At 37.5% G+C, this 15,241-nt stretch overlaps 1 protein-coding gene across 6 annotated transcripts in view; it reads left to right on the plus strand.

The window, feature by feature from the left end:
- The window catches only part of SPIRE1 (spire type actin nucleation factor 1), a 209,775-nt gene that overhangs the window by 82,653 nt on the left and 111,881 nt on the right, over positions 1–15,241 (plus strand). For all 6 annotated transcript variants that reach the window (XM_047827151.1, XM_047827152.1, XM_047827156.1 and 3 more), the window contains exon 3: positions 7,202–7,435. In XM_047827151.1, the coding sequence (XP_047683107.1) occupies positions 7,202–7,435 (234 nt within the window). The remainder of the gene's footprint in view (positions 1–7,201; positions 7,436–15,241) is intronic.

The raw sequence follows: 15,241 nt of genomic DNA on the forward strand, positions 1-15,241 counted from the left end.
TGTGATGTGATATAACAGCTGATAGTTGTTAATCAGGGTTAGCAAGTCATTATTGAAGGGTTCCTTTGAGCAGGGAGATGGAAAAATGAATAGGATTTGGACATACAAAAGTACAGGAGAAAGTCCATGTAGAAGGTAGGAACAATACTGAAAAATGTCATAGAGACAAAGTATAAAAAGCATATAAAGGAAAGAATAAGAAATCAGTACAGTTGGACAACAGTGTACATGAGTGATAATAAAAAAAAAACTACATTGAAGAGATGAATTATAGTAAGATGAGAAACTGTGTTTGTTATTTAAAGCCTACTCTTCACCCTGGGAATGTCTGCCTAGAAGACACACCTTTTACCATGACTGTGGTAAATAAAATTGCGTTTTGAGTAGGACCCAGAACAAGAGAAGGCTCTGAAACAAGTCCTGTTGCTATGCAAACTGCTCTGTCACTTGGGCCATATGGTCCAGCAAATCCAATGGTGCTTGAATTGGCAAGTAGATAGTTGCTGTTTGGAGCTTTTGGCAAGCTCCAGTAGGTAAATGGCCGTGTAGATCCTTAGGATTTTGGAGTAAAGCCCTGTTACTCTTTGTGCATAACTGTTCTCCATTTGAGAAACAGCTCTTGGTCTGCTACTAGGCCATACTACAGACTGAACACTTAACCATGGGCCACCAAGTTACTATGTGACCTGAGTTTCCCGTCATGAACTGGGTATTATCAGACCCTTCAAGTCATGAGGAGTGTGTATAGCAGCACTCCATCATCATTTGGAATGGTGTATATGTGATGGGGCACAAGTACGCCCCGAAAGCACTGCCTGAATGTACTTCTGCTACACTCCCTTGTCTTCCTAGCCTATACCTGTCTGCGTTCTGGGGAGTTCTATAGTCAGTTGACAGAAGAAAAGAAGACTGGCGCCTGGTTTACAGATGGTTCTGCATAATATGCAGGTGTCACCTGGAAGTGGACAGCTGTAGCAATATATGTCCTTTCAGGGATATCCCTGAAGGATAGTGTCGAAGGGAAATCCTCCCAGTGGGCAGAACTTTGAACAGTATACTTGGTTGTGTACTTTTTTTTTCTTAATTTTTTTTTAACGTTTTATTTATTTTTGAGACAGGGAGAGACAGAGCATGAACAGGGGAGGGTCAGAGAGAGGGAGACACAGAATCTGAAACAGGCTCCAGGCTCTGAGCTGTCAGCACAGAGCCCGACGCGGGGCTCAAACTCACGGACCGCGAGATCATGACCTGAGCTGAAGTCAGCTGCTTAACCGACTGAGCCACCCAGGTGCCCCAAGTTGTGTACTTTTACTTGGAAGGGACATGATTGGAATATTGGTGACAAGGAAATCTGGGGAAGAGATATGTGGTTAGATTCTCTGGACAAAAAATGGGAAGGTATTTGTGTCCCATGTGAATGCTTACCAAAGAGTGCCCTCAGCAGAGAAGGATATTAATATTCAAATCGATGGGATGACCTTTTCTGTGGATACCAGTCAGCCTCTTTTCCCAGCCACTCTGTCATCTTGCAGTAGTCTTGTGAACATGGCTAGGGATGGGGATTATGCCATCAACATGGATTTCCACTCACCAGGGTTCACCTAGCTATAGCCACTGCCTAGGGCCCAATCTAACAGCAAGGAGAGACCAATACTAAATTCCCAATATGGCTCTGTTACCCTGGGCAAGAGCTGTTACCCAGCTCCCTGGTGGCAGGTTTATTACATTGGATCTCTTCCATCATAGAAGGGGCAGCATTTTGTTCTTACTGGAAGAGTGACTTACTCTTTTTTTTTTCAGAGAGTGTACAACAGAGAGCTTTTATTGAATAGTAATAAAACAGGAACCTTATGTTTACCCTAATTTCTTTTTTTTAATATGAAATTTATTGTCAAATTGGTTTCCATACAACACCCAGTGCTCATCCCAACAGGTGCCCTCCTCAATGCCCATCACCCACTTTCCCCTCCCTCCCACCCCCCATCAACCCTCAGTTATTCTCAGTTGTCAAGAGTCTCTTATGGTTTGGCTCCCTCCCTCTAATTTTTTTTTCCTTCCCCTCCCCATGGTCTTCTGTTAAGTTTCACAGGATCCACATAAGAGTGAAAACGTATGGTATCTGTCTTTCTCTGTATGACTTATTTCACTTAGCATCACACTCTCCAGTTCCATCCACATTACTACAAAAGGCCAGATTTCATTCTTTCTCATTGCCATGTAGTACTCCATTGTGTATATAAACCACAATTTCTTTATCCATTCATCAGTTGATGGACATTTAGGCTCTTTCCATAATTTGGCTATTGTTGACAGTGCTGCTATAAACATTGGGGTACAAGTGCCCCTATGCATCAGCACTCCTGTATCCCTTGGGTAAATTCCTAGCAGTGCTATTGCTGGGTCATAAAGTAGATCTATTTTTAATTTTTTGAGGAACCTCCAGACTGTTTTCCAGAGTGGCTGCACCATTTTGCATTCCCACCAATAGTGCAAGAGTGTTCCCGTTTCTCCACATCCTCTCCAGCATCTATAGTCTCCTGATTTGTTCATTTTAGCTAAGGAGTGACTTACTCTTGATGTAGATTTGCCTTCCCTAGGCATACAGTGCTTCTGCCAAAACTATCATCCTTGGATCTACAGAATGCCTTACTCACCATCATGGTAATTCACACAGCATTACTTCTGATCAAGGAATGAAATAGGAAATTAGGTGTAGCAGTGGGCCTGCTCACAGAATCCACTGGTCTTACTATGTTTCCCACTATCCTGAAGCAGTGGACTTGATAGAATAGCAGAATGGACTTTAAGGAGACTTAAAGAGATGTATATGTGTGCCAGATTCACAAGAGGTACACTTGTGATGGTTAATTTTATGTGTCTTTTATTATTAATTTTTTTATTTGAGGGTAGTTGACACACAATGTTACATTAGTTTCAGGTGTACAACAGTAGTGATTGGACAGGTATATACATTATGCTGTGCTCACCACAACACTGTTACAATATCAATGACTATATTCCTTATGCTGTACCTTTTATGTGACTTATTCATTCCTTAATTAGAAGCCTTTATGTCCCATTCCCCTTCACCTATTTTGCCCACCCCCAGCTCCCTCCCCTCTGGCAGCCACGAATTTGTTCTTTGTATGTACAGGTCTGATTCTGCTTTTTGTGTGTTTATTCATTTGTTTTGTTTTGTTTTGTTTTTAGATTGCACATATAAGTGAAATCATATGGCATTTGTCTTTCTCAGTCTGATTTATTTCACATAGCATAATAACCCTCTAGGTCCATCCATGTAGTTGCAGTGGCAAGATTGCATCCTTTTTTATGGCTTTGTAATATTCTGTTTGTGTGTGTGTGTGTGTGTGTGTGTGTGTGTGTGTATGTGTGTGTATGTATGTGTATATACATACCACATCTTCCTTATCCATTTGTCAGTGGTTGCTTCCATATCTTGGCTATTGTAAATAACTGCAATAAACATAAGGATACATATATCTTTTCAAATAAGTGTTTTTGTTTTCTTTGGGAAAATATGCAGTAGTGGAATGACTAGATTGTGTAATAATTCTATTTTTAATTTTTTGATGAACTCTCATACTGTTTTCTATAGTGGGTATACTAATTTACATTCTACCAATTGTGTGTATGAGGGTTCCTTTTTCTCCATATCCTTGTCAACACTTGTTATTGTCTTTTTTTATTTTAGTCAGTCTGACAGGTGTGAGATGGTATCTCATTGTGGGTTTGATTTGAATTTCCCTGATGATTAGTGATATTGAGCATATTTTCATGTTTCTATTGGCCATCTCTGTGTCTTCTTTGGGAAAATGTCTATTTAGGTCGTCTGTTCATTTTTTGATTGGATTGGGGTTTTTGTTGTTGTTGCTGTTGTTCTGATGTTGAGTTGTATAAGCTCTTTACATGTTTTGGATATTAACCCCTTACTGGATATGTCATTTGCAAGTATCTTCTCCTATTTAGTGGGTTGTCTTTTTGTTTCATTGATTGTTTCCTTTAGGCTGCAAAATCTTTATTTTGATGTGGTCCTGATTATTTTTGCTTTTGTTTCCCTTCAACTTTGAAAACAGGGAGTAGAGTTCCAAGTCACACAATACAAATGGATGAAAATATTCTGTATTTTCAGTGGGAAATAGTAAAAAAAAAAAGTATTGGTTAAAAACTAGAAGTTGAGAAATTAAGCCTTATATACATTTTGAAACTTGTGTTGAGAAAATATTATTTCAGTTGATAAGGTAGATTTCAAATTTGGTAGAGATTTTTTTGAGTGAATGCCTCAATGCTTTTAAGGGCTGGAGAGTATGTGATGACCATGACTCTATTGTGCTTAACTTATCTTTAAAACTTCTGACTTTTCTTTTTCTTTGATACCACATAAATAAATTTAAAAAAAAAAAAAAAACCAGCATTGTGGTGCTCCTGGGTGGCTCAGTCAGTTGGGCAACTGACTTCGGCTCAGGTCATGATCTCATGGTTTGTGAGTTCCAGCCCCGTGTTGGGCTCTGTGCTGACGGCTCAGAGCCTGGGGCCTGCTTCAGATTCTGTGTCTCCTTCGCTCTCTGCCCCTCCCCCACTCATGCTCTGTCTCTCTCTGTCTCAGAAATAAGCATTTAAAAAAATGTATTTTAAAAAAACGGCATTGTATAGATTTTTCACCTCTTTGGCTAGATTTATCCCTAGGTATTTTATGGTTTTTTGATGCAATTGTAATTGGGATCGATTCCTTGATTTCTCTGTCTGTTGCTTCATTATTGGTGTATATGAGTGCAACCGATTTCTGTGCATTGATTTTATATCCTGCAACTTTGTTGAACTCATGGATCAGTTCTAGCTGTTTTTTGGTGGAATCTTTTGGATTTTCCATATAGAGTATCGTGTCATCTGCGAAGAGTGAAAGTTTGACCTCCTCCTTGCTGATTTGGATGCCTTTTATATCTTTGTGTTGTCTGATTGCTGAGGCTAAGACTTCCAATACTATGTTGAATAACAGTGGTGAGAGTGGACACCCCTGTCTTGTTCCTGACCTTAGGGGGAAAGCTCTCAGTTTTTCCCCATTGAGGATATTAGGGGTAGGTCTTTCATATAGGGCTTTTATGGGTCTTGAGGTATGATCTTTCCATCCCCTACTTTCTTGAGGGTTTTTATCAAGAAAGGATGCTATGTTTTGTCAAATGCTGTCTCTGCATCTATGGAGAGGATCATGTGGTCTTGTCCTTTGTTTTATTGATGTGATATGTCACATTTATTGTTTTGCAGTTATTGAACCAGCCCTGCATCCCAGGTATAAATCCCACTTGCTTGTGGTGAATAAGTTTTTTTTTTTTAAATTTTTTTTTTTTTCAACGTTTATTTATTTTTGGGACAGAGAGAGACAGAGCATGAACGGGGGAGGGGCAGAGAGAGAGGGAGACACAGAATCCGAAACAGGCTCCAGGCTCTGAGCCATCAGCCCAGAGCCTGACGCGGGGCTCAAACTCACGGACCGCGGGTTCGTGACCTGGCTGAAGTCGGACGCTTAACCGACTGCGCCACCCAGGCGCCCCAAGGTGAATAAGTTTTTAATGTATTGTTGGATCCAGTTGGCTAGTATCTTGTTGTTTTGCATCCATGTTCATCAGGGAAATTGGTCTGTAGTTCTCCTTTTTAGTGGAGTCTCTGCCTGGTTTTGGAATCTAGGTAATGCTGGCTTCATAGAAACAGTTTGGAGGTTTTCCTTCCATTTCTATTTTTTGGAAGAGCTTCAAGAGAATAGGTGTTAACTCTTCTTTAAATGTTTGGTAGAATTCCCCTGGGAAGCCATCTGGCCCTGGACACTTGTTTTTTGGGAGATTTTTTGATTACTAATTTGATTTCTTTACTGGTTATGGGTCTGTTCAAATTTCCTATTTCTTCCTGTTTCAGTTTTGGTAGTTTATATGTTTTTAGGAATTTGTCCATTTCTTCCAGATTGCCCATTTTATTGGCATATAATTGCTCATAATATTCTCTTATTATTGTTTGTATTTCTGCTGTGTTGGTTGTGGTCTCTCCTCTTTCATTCTTGATGTTATTTATTTGGGTTCTTTCCTTTTTCTTTTTAATCAAACTGGCCTAGGGGTTTATCCATTTTGTTAATTCTTTCAGAGAACCAGCTCCTGGTTTCATTGGTCTGTTCTGTTTGTTTGGTTTCAATAGCATTGATTTCTGCTCTAATCTTTATTATTTCCTGTCTTCTGCTGGTTTTGGGTTTTACTTACTGTTCTTTTTCCAGCTCTTTAAAGTGTAAGGTTGGGTTGTGTATCTGTGACCTTTCTTCCTTCTTTAGGAAGGCCTGGATTGCTATATTACTTCCCTCTTATGACTGCCTTTGCTGGGTGCCAAAGGTTTTAGATAGAGAAGAATTGTTTATATGTGATCTTTCTAAGCAGAAAAGAAAGGCTCTATTGAGGAATAACGTAGAATTCCCTATATTAACACAAGTCTGGAGCATTTATCAGGGTTATATTAGGCAGTGATACATACCCAGTGTTCCTAAATTCGTATTTATATTTTCAGAGGTAATATTGGTGGAGGTGACAGGATAGGGAGGATTATCTATGCATTACATTGAAATCAGAGTTTGAAAAAGTCTCTCACTTATTTGTATCATATGAGAGCTGTGTGTTTTCAATAATTAAATGTAACTCACTGGGCAGTGTTTATATGGTTAAGAGTAGATTTGTTTGTTTAAACTTAAGTTAGCTGCTACTAATAATTGAGTTTGCAGTCTCTCACATTCCTGGGGTGTCTGTGAAATAGACATTGATAAACACCAGTGTAAAAGTTCTGAAAGAATATGTGCTTTGATAGCTCTGTCTGTTCTCAGAAATATCTTTTGGAAATGTGGATAATCCACCTGGTTAGTATTTTATATGAATGGATAATACAGATTTTAGTTTATAGTATAAATCTAAGAAAACAAAAAGAGTTCATGTATTGTATATACTGGATTGAAGAAGTCACACAAAAATTTCCATCTGGGATTTTTTTTTTAATGTATAGGTGAGGCTTACTTATCTCCTCAAATCTAATTTATTACCTGTTTCTGCAGTGGAATAGATTATACTTAGCTTAAGTGTCATACTAAATATTTTATGCCTTACAGTTCTATAAAGCTATTTAGTCATCTTTATTAATCACCTTTCTTTAATGTCCCTAGGTTATTGAATCTTTGGGAATTGTTATTTATAAAGCACTGGACTATGGTTTGAAGGAGAATGAAGAAAGGGAGTTAAGCCCACCCCTAGAGCAGCTCATTGATCACATGGCCAACACGGTCGAAGCTGATGGCAGCAATGATGAGGGCTATGAGGCTGCAGATGAAGGCCTGGAAGATGGAGAAGATGAAAAGAGAAAAGTCTCAGCCATCCGGTCATATAGAGATGTCATGAAGGTAAAGAGGCAGTTTACATAGTACTTGTTTTTAAGAGTTATTTCATTTTAGATTCTTAACTGTAGAGCACAAATTGATGGTTTACCAGAGGGGAGGTGGACAGGGGGATGGGTGAAACAGGTGATGGAGATTAAGGAGTGCACGTGTTGTGATGACAACAGGTGTATGTAAGTGTTGGATCACTGTATTATACACCTGAAAGTAATATTAACAACGTGTATTAACTAACTGGAATTTAAATGAAAACTTTTTTTAAAAAAGCATTTGGGGAAAAAATAAGTTATGAACTATAAAAAGTAAATGGGAATTCAGCATTTGATCATAGTTTGTAGATCTTTAGCTATAAGTGAAATGAATAAGGAACTAAAATACTCCTGGTTTTGTGATTTGTTCATAGCTTCAACATGGCCTTTTGTGATTAAATGATAACTCTCAAAAATCCACTTTTAGATATTATATGCTCCTAATATTACATATTATACACCAGCTTAACTGCACATTATGTCTTGAGTTGACTTCTGCATTTTCTTTTATGGACTAAATAACAACTGTGATCTAATTTATATGAAGATTCTGAATCTGAAGTATCACAGCTGATTGTGTAACTTTGTTTTCTTGACCTACTCAGTGCTATCTATATGTAATGAAACAAGTTCTGTAGCTTGAATTGAAAATTTCTTCTTAGTTAAATTTTTGTGTGTACTTGAAGAACATAATTTCTATAATGCTAAATGTACAGAGATTAAAATTAAGATTTGTCAGTTTAGTCTTAAAAGAGAATTCTGTTTAGAGCTATTTGTATATGGTGTTTACTGGATTTTGTAAGCAATACTGGTTATATATCACTTATTTTACAACTTTTTAAAAAACATCCCAGAGAAAAGAATAGAGAGAAACTGTGAAGATAGTAGTTTCCAGGTGTACTGAAGCATACCCTGCTTCTTGTTCCTTCTTAGATGATAAATCTCCTAGAAACTCTGGAATAGGGCTCTACATTTATGATACTTATGAAATTCAGATATTCTTTAGCTCTTTTATTTTGTTTCTTTTTTTTTAAGTTTATTTATTTTTTTAGAGATAGACATGAGCAGGGAATGGGGTGGGCGGGGGGGGGAGAGAGGGAGGGAGGGAGAGAGAGAGAGAGAGAGAGAGAGAGAGAGAGATCATCCCAAGCAGGCTCCATGCTGTCAGTATAGAGCCAGACATGGGGCTCAAATTTACAAACTGAGATCATGATCTGAGCCAAAATCCACAGTTAGATGCTTTACCAACCGAGCCACCCCCGTGGCTCTAGCTCTTTTAATACTTGCAATACTTCTCGTTTTAAATCAACAGTGTCTGTAGGTAAAACCCTCATAATGTGTAGAAATTAAAATTTCACACAGTTTATTCATTTTGTATTTTCTAGGGGTCAAGGTATATTTTATTTTTTTGTTTTATTTATTTATATCTGAGCCCATATCAAGAGTTGGATGCTCAACCAACTGAGCCACCCAGGCACCCCTTCAAGTATATTTTAAAATATATATACACTTAAAGGCCAGATAAAACTTTCTGCAGCCCACAGATGACCTACTTGTTCCACTGCAGACCAGTGATAATGATTAAAAATGAAGAGTAAAAGGTTTTCCATTAAGACATAAACCTATTTATGCCTCTAAAATTGAGTCTGCAGTTTTTTGGTGGGGGCTATGTAGGGGGCAGTGAACAGGGAATGGTGAATGAGGAAGAGAACACTCACTTAACCAGCTACAGCAATTAAGTTAACCCTGGCACCAGTAGAATGACAGATGTCATAGCCAGATTGCTCATACTGCAGATTTGGAAGATGAGGGCTAGGGATTTATTGGATTGTTATCATTATTATTCAAGACATTGAATATTTTAACTTATAAAATAAAAATTCTCAGACATTCAGCCATTTGAACTGAACTTGTTTTATTTTTTTAATTTGGGCTATTGCATCTGGACTCCTGCCTATCTTACTGCTACCTTAATATGAAAAATAAATAGTTAAAAGGGTGCTTATGTATCATAAAAATCCATTATTCATGGCCACATAGTGATACATAGAGTTTGTGGTTTAATTAATGAGTTGAAATCTTCAGTTAGTAAACTAACTTCTTGTTTATTTTGTTGGAAGAGAAGAAGTAACTGAAGGAATATAACTACTTTCTCCTTGTTGGAAGTGGAAATATGAAACTAAGTTTGAATAATATAAATAATAGAATATTTAGGAACTTGGAGACAGCTTTTTTTTCATTCTTAGTGAGCAAGACCTCTTTAATGTGTAATGTTTCCCCTGAATAGTTATTTGTTCTTATTCTACTAATATTTTGTTATATTTTCATATATTTGTTGTTCTCTGAGCCTTATGATAACACTGTGAGGTAGATTGAGAAGACATTTTTATACCCATTTTACACATAGAAGAACTAAGGCTCAGAGAGGTATATGACTTCTCCAGCTTCATAGAACTGAATAAGTAAGAAGGGTACATGGTGATTATATTCAGAGCTTATACTCTGGTAGGCCTCGTTTTACCATTTTCATACCAACTGTTGTTGCCCTGGATTATCGAATCCTATGATCCTTATTTTTTTTTTTTTAATTTCTATTTATTTATTTATTTACTTATTTATTTGAGAGAGAGACAGAGAGAGTGAGCAGGGGAGGGGCAGAGAGAGAGCGAAAGGGAATCCCAAGCAGGCTCTGCACTGTCAGCACAGAGCTGATGCTGGGCTGAACCCACAAACCATGAGATCATGACCTGATCCAAAACCAAGAGCTTAACTTAACTGACTGAGCCACCCAGGTGTCCTATATTCTTTTTTTTAAAAAATATTTATTTATTTATTTTGAAAGAGAGAGAACGTGAGTGGGAGGGAGGGGCAGAGAGAGGAGAGAGAGAACATAATTAATATAAAGTATCTAGTATAGTTCTTGTCATGAATAACAATTTAATAGCATTTACTATATGCCAGGCATTTTCCTAGGTGCTAGGCACATAGCAATACGCAACATACAAATGGTCCCTACCTTTATGGCTCCTAATTTTAATGTAGAAAAATAGAATATAAACAAGTAAAGCATAAACACACACATGTAATTTTTTCTGACTCATTGCAGTCACAGATTTATGTCAGAGATAGAACATGTTCTTCCCTTAAATTAAGAATGTAACACCTAGGGGCGCCTGGGTGGCGCAGTCGGTTAAGCGCCCGACTTCAGCCAGGTCACGATCTCGCGGTCCGTGAGTTCGAGCCCCGCATCAGGCTCTGGGCTGACGGCTCAGAGCCTGGAGCCTGTTTCCAATTCTGTGTCTCCCTCTCTCTCTGCCCCTCCCCCGTTCATGCTCTGTCTCTCTCTGTCCCAAAAATAAATAAACATTGAAAAAAAAATTTTTTTTAAAAGAATGTAACACCTAAAGCATTTTCCTTTCAGTTGAAGTATTTCTTGAGAAATATATGAATATATATATATATATATATATATATATATATATATATATGTATGTATAACCTGTAACCAAGTACTTAACACCTTCAAGAAGCATTAACAAAAGATCATTCTAAAAAATTGTTTTCTTATCTGTAAGGGGCATCTGGGTGGCTCAGTCAGTTAAGTGTCTAACTTTTGATCTCAGCTCAGGTCTTGATCTTAGCATTGTGGGTTCAAGCCCTGCATTGGGCTCCACACTGGGTGTGAAGCCCACTTTAAAAAACATTATTTTTGTATCTGTAAATACATTCTGGAAAATATTCACCCAATTAACATTAATCAAAAAGAAGAGATTGTAGACATGAAGAAAAATTGGAGATTGATGGAGCACAAAGTGTGCAGGAAAGGAGATTGAAGAGTCAGGGTTAGAGATGATGGAAGAGTAAGACTTAAGACAGTGGATAGAAAGAATGAGTAAAAAAAAGTGGTGTGGAATCTAGGAAAAGTGTCTGAGAAATGACTGAAATTAATATGAGAATAGTACATGAACAAAGTTCTTCATTTGAAATGAATGTAAAATTCTCAGTTTATTCATATATTCATTTACCTTTTGAAATGTAAAGTAAGCGTTTAGTGTGCCTTCTTTGTGCTGAGTGCTCTATCAGCACTTAGGTTGCTGAGATTAAATAGGGTTAGGTGAACCCCTGTGAAATAAGTATTATAGACCAGGTGCGTAGGACCATACTAGCTCATACACTACCTTTGGGCAAATTAGCAATAGGCGTTCCTTCTTCAAGATACTTGGCTGCCATCTGTAGGAAAATTGTCATAATAAATAGAAATTTGCAATGTCTGTGATGTGGAGGATGTCCTTCTAGATATAGTACCCTCGTGAACAGTCTGAACATACAGAAGTGGTGGTTCAACACGTGTACCTGAAATGCTCAGGGAGCACAGAAAGAGGCACTGAACTCAGCCTGGGGGATTCTGATTCTCTTACACAATCCAGTCTCCCTAATAATCAGGGAATGCGTATACAGCAATGCCATTTGTAACTCTTTTGCAAGCAAGAAGTTACTTTTGTTGATATTTGAAATTATGGTAAACTATTTCATGTAGTAATTGATAGCTACAGTGTAAATTTTCATAGCCCTTATATAAAATAACTTGACAGTATATTTAAAAGTCTTCACTGTGTATGATAGCAAAAGGCTAGGAACATCCCAGCTGTTCATTAACAGGGGAATGGTTGAATTAACTATGGGTATAGCTAGTGAAGTACTATATAACTATCTGAAAGGATTGAGGAAATCTCTCTCCAGGGTATATTGTTTAGGTGAAAAAACAAGGTGGGGCGCCTGGGTGGCTCAGTTGGTTAAGTGTCTGACTTTGGCTGAGGTTATGATCTCACAGCCTCATGGGTTCGAGCCCCACGTCCAGCTCTGTGCTGACAGCTCAGAGCCTGGAGCCTGCTTCGGATTCTGTTTCTCCTTCTCTCTCTGCCCCTCCCCCTCTCACGCTCTGTGTCTCTCCTTCAAAAATAAACAAACATTAAACAAAAATTTAAGAATATGTATAAAGGTATTTGTTTATATGGTTTTAAAAAAGAGGAAAGATAAACCTAAAGAAATTAGCTATAGATAAAGGAACAGAGCAGAAACAAGGACAGGCATTAAAGTGAAGCATCTCTGAGGCGCCTGGGTGGCGCAGTCGGTTAAGCGTCCGACTTCAGCCAGGTCACCATCTCGTGCTCTGTGAGTTCGAGCCCCGCATCAGGCTCTGGGCTGATGGCTCGGAGCCTGGAGCCGGTTTCCGATTCTGTGTCTCCCTCTCTCTCTGCCCCTCCCCCGTTCATGCTCTGTCTCTCTCTGTCCCAAAAATAAATAAACGTTGAAAAAAAAATTAAAAAAAAAAAAGTGAAGCATCTCTGAGTATACTTAATTCTGTAGATTTGATTTAGAAATCATATAAATGTTTTACATAATTATAAAACAAAGTTAAATATGGAAATATAATTCCCCCTGCATTCAAGGCAAATTGAACATAACTGTTCTCACACTGGAGACATAACTACATAGGAAGACCTACAAAGCTATAACCACATAGTGGCAGTGAGCACAGCTACCACCAGGTTGTGGTCTCTAAATATCACTCCCCATTAAAAGAATTCCAGGATTCCTTAGAGAAATGGCTAATTCGAGATCTGGGAAGGAAACGTATAAAATAGCCTGGAGCATCTTGTTATACAGAACGCAAACAGACTATCCAAGATTACTGAATTATATAAAAAGGACTCGAAAGCCAACTCAAAGAAGTTCTGATTGGTCAAAGATGGAAAAATTTGATCATCGATAAGAACAATAGCTGTGATGAATTAAAAATCACATCAAATATTCTGAATTCCATGAACACATAAGTGAAAATAAAACCCTCATCGGTCACCTTTAGAGGCTGTTAGGGAATCAACTTATTTCAAAAATTGGCAAATAAGCAAATTCATCCTGCCTTTTCCCCGTGAAGAGGTTACCTTAGGTAACCAATTAGTTCTGTATAAGTTTCTTTTTATAAAAGTCCCAGCTAATATGTGAAAACAGAATAATAGGGATTGCAAAATGGTAATAATCTAATAAAGAAGAATAATGATAATAGCAGTAATCATTGTGGCATCACAAGAGACCAGCAGACTTAGTTCACAGCACCACTTGGGAGGTACTCTTGCCAAGCAAGCAAACCAAAAACCCATCAATCTTCAATCTAATCAAGCCTCTAGATCTAACTACCAATTTGTAGGAAATCCAGGGGATATAGAAACATTTTAAAACCACCATAAAGATGCAATCATCAAAATCCAGATTATGGGAAACTCTATAGGACAAATCATGTAATTTCTTTGATAAATACATAGAAGATAAATGGGGAGGGAGAGAGGAAAAACTTACATTAAATCAAACTTGATACATAGCACCCAGTTGCAGTATATGGACCTTATATGGGTTCTAATGAAAATGAATAAATTGTAAAAATATGTGTGACTGTTTGAGATAATCAAGAAAATTTTACCTTATGCTATATTTGATATTAGAAATTACTCATATTTTAAATATGATAATAGTATTGTGTTTATTTTTTTAAAGAACTCTTATCTTTGGAGATATATGCTGAAATATTTATGTATGAAACTCAGATATATGGGATTTGCTATATAATAATTCTAGAGGGTGGAGCTGAGCAGGTAAGGAAGTAGATAAAATAGGATTGAGCATGAATTGATCATTGTTAACGTTGGATGATGAGTACATGCTGATTCATATACTATTCACCTAGTTTTATTTTGACATTTTTTCTTATAAAAAATTAAAATATGTAAAAATATCCAGAATAATCCTTTGTGATAGCAATACTACTGTTAGAAATTTTTCAAAGAGGTAAGTTTTTTCAATTAGATATGATTGACATATAACATGTTAGTTTTAGGTGTACAACTTAATGATTTGATATATGCATATATTGTGAAATGATTATCATAATAAGTCTAGTTAACATCCATCACCACACATAGTTACACATTTTTTTCCCCCTATGATGAGAACTTTTAAAATTTACTCTCTCAGCAACTTGCAAATATACAATGCAGAATTATTAACTATGGTCACCATGCTGTACATTACATCCTCAGGACTTATTTTATAACTGTAAGTTTGTGCCTTTTGACTTCCTTCACCCATTTTGCCCACCCCCCTCCCTCTACCCTTGCCAACTACCCATCTCTTCTCTGTACAAAGAGGTTATTCTTTTTAAGTTTGTATTTAAATTCTATTTAGTTAACATATAGTGTAATATTAGTTTCAAGTGTACAATATAGTGAATGATTCAACACTTCCATACATCACCTGGTACTCATTACAACAGGTGCACTCCGTAATCCCCATCACCTATTTTCCATCCCCCACCCACCTCCCCTCTGGTAACCATGTTTGTTCTCTATAGTTAAGAGTCTGTTCAAAGAGATAATTTTTAAAAGGTGAAAATGTTACATGGATACCTTGAAGATATGTTTTTGTTTTTGTTTTGAGAGAGAGAGAACGAGCAAGGGAGGGAGCAGAGGGAGAAAGAATTTTTTTAATGCATTTTTTTCAGTTTTTATTTATTTATTTATTTTTTGAGAGAGAGAGGAAGAGCAGGGGTGGGCAGAGAGAGAGAGAGGGAGAGAGAGAGAACCTCAAGCAGGCTCCACACTGTCAACACAGAGCCTGACATGCGGCTCAAACTCACAAACTATGAAATCATGACCGGAACTAAAATCGAGAGTTGGATGCTTAACCAACTGAAACAGCTAGGCACCCAGAGAGAGAGAGACAGAGAGAG

The sequence above is a fragment of the Prionailurus viverrinus genome, chromosome D3 (assembly GCF_022837055.1).
Source record: "Prionailurus viverrinus isolate Anna chromosome D3, UM_Priviv_1.0, whole genome shotgun sequence".
Taxonomy (NCBI): Eukaryota; Metazoa; Chordata; class Mammalia; order Carnivora; family Felidae; genus Prionailurus; species Prionailurus viverrinus.